The 10501-nt window shown below is 38.9% G+C and overlaps 1 protein-coding gene across 1 annotated transcript; it reads left to right on the top strand.

Moving 5' to 3' along the window:
• The first annotated feature begins 1095 nt into the window (after nucleotides 1-1095).
• Nucleotides 1096-9993, top strand: LOC107193136 (glycoprotein 3-alpha-L-fucosyltransferase A-like). Its single transcript, XM_015582536.1, has 3 exons — nucleotides 1096-1317; nucleotides 9577-9765; nucleotides 9931-9993. Exons 1-3 carry the CDS (start codon nucleotides 1096-1098, stop codon nucleotides 9991-9993), a joined length of 474 nt encoding a protein of 157 aa, XP_015438022.1.
• The last annotated feature ends 508 nt before the right edge of the window (nucleotides 9994-10501 follow it).

Here is a 10501-nt window from a genome sequence, read left to right as displayed (position 1 = left end):
ATTTCTCTACTGATTCTTTAAACGAAACCATCCGTAATTTAAAACCTACGAACATGCGTAAGACTTAAGAAATGGACATTCCTAGAACATCCAACATTTAAGGCTCATGAACATCCTAGGTATGTCCAAAGTGGACGTAGAACATTTGGATATAAACTGGACATGAAACGGACGTCCGTTGGATGTATAGTGCTAACTGGGTATATATAATAGACAGTCCCTTTCAGTTTTCGAGATATACGCAAAAATATGTTTACCACTATGTATATCGAATGCTGATTATTTGTTAAGATTTCCTCTCAAATAAAGGGTGAGTATTCATAACATATATATGTTATGAAGTAAAAGCGTGGGCGTTTACTCAAACGTACATAATTTTCCGTGCGCCTGGCATCCTGCCACACACTACTCAGTCTTAGCCACGCACCCAACATTCCACTAAACGAAAGTTTAGTTAATAATTAATATGTAAAAAAAGACAGGAAAAAAGTTTCTTCATGATCTCTAGGGCACACCGCGCGTGCACGCGTGCGTGTGTGTGTGTTTGATGGGTGACGTTGGGCGACCGCCTATGCTAGAATGAACTGCAATCGTAACCTACGTTTGATTAAAGTTTTTGGCAAATATCTCGGAAACTAAGACCGAGCGGCGGTTACATGTAAGGGGAAAAGGTGTTCAGAATGTTGACCTTGACGACATATTTGAAGGTCAGCCAAATCGGTGGGGAGGCCTCTATTGTGCATAATTATCGGCATTTCTAATTACTGTTGGAGATACTATTGGTTGTTCGAAAATAAATGACTGTGTTTGACTCCACAGTTCAAAGTACATAGCATTACTCAGGCATAAAAACTGAAATGTCGTGTCGTGATTTTGAAAGCACGACAATAAAAGTACCTCATTTATTCAATCAACAACTATGATTTACATGGTACAAATTTTGTTTTTAAAGGTTTTCTATAAATTTAACTATTTTAGGTGCTAGTTCAATCACCGCTTAGTGTGGAACGCTCTGAATATGTCTTTGTTCGAATTTTTAAATAATAGAATATTTTAATAATTCCTAATGTATACTGTGTCTTATTTTTGCAGTTAATGTTCGTACCTCACAATTACAATAAAACGGGTGCAGAGCATCAATTGAGAAAAATAATGGTTCCGCACGGTATGCCCGAGGCAAAAGTTGGTCCTGACATATTTCTTCAGCATCGTTGCCCAGTGAATACATGCACCATCGTTAGGGAGGATCCCGACGGCGCTGATTTAATTCTTTTTAAGGACTACGTAACGCACGTAGGAAGGAGATCCTCAAAACAAGTATGTAATGTGAATTATGTTCTATTTTAATTTGTCAGAATGATGTAAGAAAGCATTCCTGGACATGGCAACATGGAAAATATTTGTTTACGTTACAAAACATTTGGTTAATAATTTTTAAAATGTCTAAAATCATTTGTTTTTGTTAATTTAATGTATTGGATTGTTCGGAATGTTTGTAGTCTTTTTAAAGGCAAAGTTATAATCTATTTTCTTCAATTTATATCCTATTTTTATTTACTACTTTTAGTTTCTTTCAAGTTTTCAATTAATTTCGTTGTAGCAGTTACATACAACTTCGATTGTTTTAGCTAAGAAACAGTTTTCTTCAATATGCTTCTGAGATTTATATCGTACAGGAATAAATTGTAAGGAATTAATTCCTCTGAATACTATAATTTCATAGGAGCTTTGTTTTGTTATTTCTCATAGAAAACTAATCATCTTCTGTCTTTAATGTTCTCCTCTATTCTTATTTACTTTTCAGTCATTTAATTTAACAGAGTTATATAATTCTTATGAAACATGAAAGGTTTCCAAACTATAGCAATTTGAATATTTAATTTTTTTTATTTAACTATTTATGATGGATAATTTCATGTCTTACAATTAGACATCAACGTCCATCGATGCAAAAAATTGTAATCGAAATTTTGAGGATTACATTAGGTACATTATCTGTCTACAAAGTTTAATGAAAACTGGTATGCGTCAGTTAAAGTAGTTTTTCTTGCACAGTATACAGGGTGTCCCACGTAACTGGGCCAAGTCATAAAGGAGCGTTAAGTAGAAGATGGAAACAAATTTCATTAAGAAAAATGAAATAGTTTTAAGTGATGCATCACGTAGTGTATGTGTCTTTATCGAATGTAGCAGCATTTGAAAGATTTCAAGGTCATCTGTAGTTTTTAAAATGGAACTATATATTCTTTATACACCATTCGATGTATTTTTAATTCTCTGCAAAAAAGTATCAAGGTACTTACGTCGCAAAATGATCAGTTTAAATGATTAAAATTATTAGAATTAGTAAACACGAACAAAGGCATAGAGAAGAAACGTTCAAGTCTATAGGTCCCAATACTATACAATTTTGAGAAACTGAAGTTAAAATATCTTTTAAACTAATCATTCTTGTTATATCCTGTAGTTTCAGAACCTCTTTACATTGCACATTTTTCTCTTATCACCTTCAAACACGAACAACGAACGAGAACCGTCAATTCAGCGACATGTGGAAGCAACGGGCATGGTCGTCCTTCGTCGAGACGCTGACGGAAACGTCAGCGATTCTAAAACTCCGCCTCGGCGTCTCGATGATCCCGAATCATAGCCTGTTGCTACCCCGTGTCTTCCACGTTTTCTAATAAAGGAAGGTAGGAATAACCTATAAAGGAATTATTCAAAACCAGGAGCTCTGTTTTTACTTTAGTCTCTCTGTGAACGCGCTCTTTTTAAGCTCCCTTTTACGTCTCTCAGTTTAAACGCTCTCTTAGTTTTGGTTCATGTGTCACTCTTCAACGGCTTGTTCGTTCGCTTTTTGACAGTCGTGCTTCGCTCCAATCATTAGACACGACAGCGAGCTGAGCAATAACGGTCACTCTGCTGTTAAGTTTCGGGTTCCGCGACGATATATCTTCCTTGTGCGACGCGACCACGCGATTACGTGCGGCCTACAGGCGAGTTTTATAAGACACCGAACCGCGAAGTGCAACGTTCGAGACGGCGACAACGTATTCCGCAGTGCCTAAACCCTGTATCACGGCTCCGAGCGCCAGCCTGTTTCATTCTTGCATGCGTCAGGGTGCGTGCAGAGCGTCACCACCATGTGTTTTCTCAGATACGCAACTTGCACAGTTCATTTCAGAGACTGTACCGTCTATACATACTGTCGCGTCCTCTTTCTATCGTTAAGCTTTTATACATTAAATATGTTTTGTGGTCATCTCACGACCGGTGTCGTTAATTCGTTTACCCTCTCCAGCCAATGTCAACAGTGGAGATGTCTATTTACTTTTTATTGTATTTACCTTTAGTCGTCATCAAAATATTTTCCTTTGGTTTCGACTACTTTTCGCTATCGTTTACATACCTGTAATTGATTGATTCTATCACGAAAAAGTGACATCGGTTTCGAGATAATTAAAAAATCGATGCATTCTCGTGTATCCTCAGTGTGAGTGAAGAGTTTTCCAGCTTAGGTATGTTTCCTAGTAGCATTTATGGTTGGCCAACGGTGGCCTACAGTTGGGAGTTAGTTAGGATATAGTTATTGTTTTTCAAATTCCTAAAATAGGACCTACGACAAAAAAGTTATGACAATTTCCCAACGAATATCCATTATTGGACCCACAATTATTATAGTTGGTTAATTAACAAGAAATTTACAACGATAATACAACATTGGCCCACCCAAAGTTTGCCAACCTTTAAATATCGTCTTAAAGACGCCAGAAATGTTGCTACAACCAAAAACTTGTTATTATATTTCAAATTCCTTTTTTTGTTTTCTTATTTATGAATATACTCATAACTTGTTACTGTCGTGCAACACGTTTGACGTTTGACATTTTGTGAAAATAGAGTGAGGGGACAGAAGATTGGAAATAACTTATAATAATTATTTGTAATAATTGTCTACATGTATGTGGGATAGGGACGTCCATACCCAACAAGAAGGAGCAAATAACATCAGTGGAAAACAGGAAGGCTCCGTGGAGCAGAGTGTAGAGTCTCGACTTTCGGCGCAGGGGGTCGTGGGTTCGAATCACGCTTGGGCACTCTCATTTTTTCAACGCTTCTACATTTGGGGGCTCGTCCGGGATGGAGGCATCTACGACCACATAAAATTACGACGATGACGACGACGATGACGACGACGATGACGAAGAGAGGGGCACGTCTCCCAGAAGTCGAAAAGTGGGAGAGTGGTACCCGAAAAGACGAAGAGAGAGGGGCACGTCTCCCAGAAGTTGAAAAGTGGGAGAGTGTTACCCGAAAAAGACGATGAAAGAAGACGTACGCAGCAGACATTTCAGGGCGAATGTCAGTGCAGGCTTGCCGAGTGTGGGATCGGGACCTCCATCCAACGCTCTTGCATGTGTAAATTGTAAATACAGTAGACACTCGATTTCCACACGAGTCGGGGCTGTAGAGGGCTAAATTTCCAGGAACCGTGCAGAAATCGGTAACCAGTTACCCAAGAGCTTACCCCACCACTCGGCCGTTCAGTTGTGCGACGCAGCTACATATAGGGTGGGTTGGATATACGCACTTTACGGTTATGTTAATTATCTTAGTTATTTTTAAAGATATCAGAAAAGTGTATTCACAGACGTTTTTTTAGTATGGGGAGGGCTATTACTTAACGGTAACAGTTTTTTCGCAGGTGAAGGATTTTCTGAGCTCTCAATGTTAATTATGTTCTTTTATTAATGATATTGAAATACCATGGAATAAAAATACTTTTTTTTTACATAAATCGATTGTTATAAACATGTTGCGTAATAAAGTATTAAGGTATTATGTGAAAAAGTTAATAATTCGTGACATATTTTAGTGGCAAATGTCTAGCTTGGTTAGCATCTTTTACCCATTACGTGTGATGTGCGAGACAAGAAGCAATGAAATTGCCACCATTATTCATTGCAACATTTTATTAAAATAGTATTATATACACGTCGCTTTCTGTGATGAGATATGCGTGTTAAACGCGACACCGTATGTGTTCCGGTCTGGGCGTGCTGGGCGACAGAGTAGGGTACGCGCACGTGCGTATGAAATACGTGTGGCACGGGGCGTGTCATCTGTGCAGATAACGGTAGTGCGGCAATTGAATGCCTATTGTAATAAATTGTAAAGATAACTTTGCTGATAAAATACTTGTTTACCTGTTTTATATACGTTTACAATTTATACATGTATATAATTATTATAACAAGTAATTATTATAAATATTATTTCCAGTGTTACACTCCTTCAAACATGTGGGATTAAATTTAAATATTATGTTTATTAGAACGAATGACTAAAATTGCGTGATCTAAAACCATGATTATGTTACGTCTTGCGTTGCGGTCGTTACTTCATTTATAATTATGGGTCCTGGCTCTCTGAAGGTGCTAAAGCACGTCCTGTCTAAGCTTACCGCTGAAGTACGCAATTTTGGATAGGGAACGGGAGGGATAGGAAATCACCCTCGTTCTTGATAATAACAAAGATATATTCTAACAATGAATTAAATAAAAGATACAAATAAATCTTAACATACCAATGATGATGGAGATGAATGATTTCACGCTTGCGGCTGGCTCAGTCGGGATTTCGGATCCTTGAAGAGGCGGAAGGCTTGCTGGCGCTCGGAGCCGTTGAACAGGGTTTAGGCACTGCGGGATACGTTATCACCGTCTCGGACGTTACACTTCGCGGTCCGGTGCCATAAAACTTGCCTGTTAGGCCACGCGTAATCGCAAGGTCGTGTCGCACAAAGTAGGAAACGTCGCGGAACCGATACTGAACAGCCGAGCGACCGCTGTCACTCGGCTCACCGTCACGTGTAAAGATGAGGCGAAGCACCGTCAAAGGGGACTGCCGAAAAAAATTGACTACTTGTCTGGGCTTGACTGACTCTCACTCACTACTGAATGACTGACCTTTATCCGAGAGTTTATATTGTCTCGGTGACTGTATGAAATCGTAATGATTTCATTAAGTCACTAGTGCATGATGCAACGAGGAATGTCGATAAAGTATTTCCAATCTGATGGTTCTCGTTAATCGCGAGTGGGTCAGTGGTTGCGCTGACAGTCGACATTTCTCGTTATAGTTTCAAAGAAATGAAATGTGGAATGAATTAAGTAATAAGAAAAATGTGCAACGGAAAGAGGCTATGAAACTACAGGATATAACAATTATATTAAAACAAATGCAATTAAACTAAATACAACTACGGCTATAACTAACAGTAAATGACTACACGAACAAGTCGGACTTCCAACTCTCTACAACACGACAACTCTATATCTAGACTCAATGACAACCACCACCACGCTCTCCGTCCACGTCCCCCCTTTTAAGGAAAAACCCTTGCGTCGCTTTTCCTTATCCCCACTACGACCTAGCTCGCCAAAACGTCGCCAACGCATCGGCGGTCCGCTCGGCGCCAACGCTTCTGTGGGCCGCTCGTCGCCGAGGATTCATCGATGGGCTTGGCTTTCGTCTCTGCCCACCCTCGCTTTCTCTTTTATGACCTTCTTCCAGCTACGCTCTCTTAAAACTAACTTCGAGTACGGATAAAATTACGATACTACAAATATTTATAAAGGATTTTATGGAAGTGTAATATAGCCAACTGTCTTCCTATTGTTGGTTTTGTGGTGAGCGCTGCGTCATTTGGTGACTTCCGCGGAAGGGAACAGCTCGAACCATTTCCCTGAATGTGGGCCGATGGCGCACGACGCGGCCCGGGGACACACGAGGTCGACGGCGGGGGATCCCGGTGCCCCGATGTGATGCCACGGCGAAAAACCGCGAGCATTGTACGTCCGCGCTTCGAACACGATCGATGCGCAATAAAACACACTCACGACAGATTCTTGCCTTGGTGAGTGCACCCGGACCCTATCACCTCAGTTTATTGTAGATACTCAACAATTAGCCCTACAGAAAGAAACCTACAGTTGGCCCTTCGTAGTATAGTTACGTGGGCTATACGTCGGGTATGATTGTTAGCCCAGTTGCCAAAAAGGATGACAGTTCTAACTGTTGGCCAACCAATAGTGCAACAAAGACCCATGAAAATTAACACGCATATCTCATCACAGAAAGCGAAATGTATATAACACTGTTTTAATAATGTTTTTATTAGTACAATGAATTTTGGTGGAATGAATGTTGGTGGCAATTTGAATGCTTCTTGTCTCGCGGATCACACGTAATGGGTAAAAGATGCTAACCAAACTAGACATTTGCCATTAAAATATGTTAAGAATTATTAACTGTTTCACATAATACCTTAATACTTTACTACTCAGCATGTTTAGAAGAATCGATTTATGTTAAAAAAAAAAGTATTTTTATTCCATAATATTTCAATATCATTAATAAAAGAACTTTGGGAACTCGAAAGATCCTTCATCTACGAAAAAACTGTTACTGTTAAGTAATAGCCCTCTCCATACTAAATAACGAAGATAATTAACATAACCGTAACGTGCATATATCCAGCTCACCCTATATGCAGCTGCGCTGCACAACTCTACAGCTCCGACTTGTGCGGGAATCGAATGTCTACTGTATTTCACTTCCAATACACAGAAGTTGGTAGTATTAGTTCGATGAATACAATCAAGACATATTGAACATCAAATATGAATTATTATTTGTACTACAGCTACGGTTATGAAGTGTATAAAATCAATGTGTTTTTACTCCTTTTGGTAAATACTATAGGGCCTATAAGTATCTGACCTTTTTTTTATCACCCTATATACCAAAACGGGCAGACAACAAATTTCTTAAATAGTTTTACATCCCACATAGAAAATAATATTTCAAATTTGAAGAGGACGAAAATTATTTCAGATGTGTAGTAAAAGAAGGGAAATTGTACCAAATAAGTACAGTCCTGAAGAAGTAAAGGTAAGTACTGTCGGTGAAACAGCTTTCGTGGAGCGGGACCCACGACTGATTTTACAACTAGGCAGTCGGTTTGGCCATAAAACCCGTAATGTGAGACTTTTATGGTACTCAAACTTCGTTTAGGGCCGTAGGATGTCAATACTGAACTGATTCTTCCTTTTTGGTATATTTAACAAAATTTTGGTACAGCATACTATTTTGAAAATAACTTATACAAATGATTGGTTGTTACGAAAAATTCAAAGTAACCAATTAACGAGAGTGAGAAAACGAGAGAAAGGGGCGGAGGGAGGGAGGTAGAGAATGGCGATACTTGGACTATACAAAGTGCATGGTGATTTAATAAAAGCCCGGAATTTCCTCTGGGTCCTGACTCGTCGGTCTCCAACCCGTTACAATTAATTTTGAACTTTCCCTTCGGAAATTCCGGTTTTATTACACGTCATCTACCTTTCGAGATTGAAAGAAACTAATTTGCCATTCTAGAGTTGCTATTATATTCGTGCAAATACATATTCATCGTAAACGAATGTTTAACTTGCAACATTCACGGAAGAAGTTTATATATTTTCTAATCTTTGACAATCTATGTTACCTTTTATTAATACGTAAATTACATATTACTGAGCAAGAGATTACAGGGGCCTGAGATGTAAAGTAAATATACTTCTATAAGATACGCACGGCCCTGGCTGCGGTTTCATCAATGGGCCTTCGGTCACCCACAAAGTTCCTAGTTCTAAAATCAGTCGGGGGTCCCGATCCTCGAAAGCTCTTTCACCGACAATAATCCTAAGTAGCAAAGGACACATTTAGCGGCTTGAACTCTCAAGGGTATCACATAATACATGAATTGAGAGGGTCACACCTAAAGTCACTATAGATGGGGGAGGCATTATATTGAGCCGAACGAACAATAATCTGTTGTGGCCAGATCTGGCGAGTAAACCGCACGTGAAAGAACTTCCTATCCCAAAGTTAAGATATTACATTTAATTACTTTGACGACGCGTGGACAATCGTTGTCGTGCAATAAAATGACTTACCGACTTCCTTGTCTCGTAAACGGTCTTTTTTTGTCCAATTAATCACTTAAACGTCTGAGTTGATGATTATAGTAGTTTTATATTGGTTAGGCCGAATTTTTATTCAGTAATGCTTGCGAATCTTCTATTTCCAACTCCTGAGGTCGTGCAGAATGTGGTTTGTTTTTAAGATTCATATTGTGTCCATCCACAGACCGAATCAATATACTTGTTTCAACAGCAGTTTTGCCCAGATTTCACTGAAATACCATACAATGTCGGATAAGAATTTTATCAACCTCCACATTTAAATGCACTGCATAGTGTCTTTTTGTTAGCAAAAATAGTGGTTGCTATGTATGAAATTAACTGCAGTATTGTTATAAATACCAATTGCGAAAGTTTAAATAGGAATACACACATACAGTGGATTGTAGTGCTATTTATTTAGAAACGATTGGAAGTTTTGCGTAGACTTACTTCATAAAATGAAAGATTTCTACTTATTATTGAGTATCGAATGAAATCTATGTCTGTGCTACTATTTAAAATGCAGTTACAATTCGTCGAATGAGATTGATTCGATTTTCAACAGGTATGGATGCTGTATTTTTTAGAGTGTCCTTATCACACGCAAAGCGTTAAAAACGCTGTCATCAATTGGACGGCAACTTATCGTCGTGATAGCGATATAGTCGCACCCTATGAAAGATGGCAGTATTACGACCCCAGTGTGACACAAATACGACAGAGTTTTAACTACGCAGCAAACAAGACTAAAAAGGTAAAAACTATTTTAACTTCTTTCAATTCTATAGCATTTCGGTAAACATTGTAATGACAAATGTATATTTCGAAAGAATGAAGTCTATAAAATGAAATACTGTTAAAGAAGTATAATATATTAACGACGATTCACGTGGTTTTTTAGTATTTTCAAAATGCATAGTTGCGACGCAAAGTGACGATCGGTCAGGTTCAACCGTTCGGATGTGTCGCGCTCACAGAGTAAACTAAGACTCGGAGCGGAGGATCGAAGAGATAACGAAATATTGAATATATGTGCTGTACTAATGAGTTCTTTATTTTATAAGATGTAAAGTATATCGAGTTATTATACTGTGATGTGACCGTGTTGGCTGTTGTGTCAATTCTCCTGTCTGTCTAAGTTCTGTCTTTATATATTGAATGCAGTGTGTATTGGAGAGGGTGTGTTTAAGTGTGATTGGTCGTGTCTGTTGGTGTGGGTGTGGCGAAATTTCGTGCGGAGGTAGAAAAAAACGGATTGTCATTTTTTCTCCTTTTCTAAGGGTCTCCTGGGATTCCTGGACATTAACTGGCGAAACCGATGTAATTGGGGTATTTACAGGTGAGAAACACGTCTTCGTCAGCTGTCCCAAGAATCCCAGGTTATGACCATTGACCGCTAGTAAAGGTAATGACGAGTTACAATGGGCCCGCGTGCCTCGATCGCTGTATTGTTTTGCTAGGGTGCACTGGTCATAAACGCGCCTCCGGTT

The sequence above is a fragment of the Dufourea novaeangliae genome, unplaced genomic scaffold, assembly GCF_001272555.1.
Source record: "Dufourea novaeangliae isolate 0120121106 unplaced genomic scaffold, ASM127255v1 scaffold582, whole genome shotgun sequence".
Classification (NCBI taxonomy): domain Eukaryota; kingdom Metazoa; phylum Arthropoda; class Insecta; order Hymenoptera; family Halictidae; genus Dufourea; species Dufourea novaeangliae.
The sequence above is the reverse complement of the archived record's forward strand: the minus strand, read 5'-3'. Positions and strand labels throughout refer to the sequence as shown.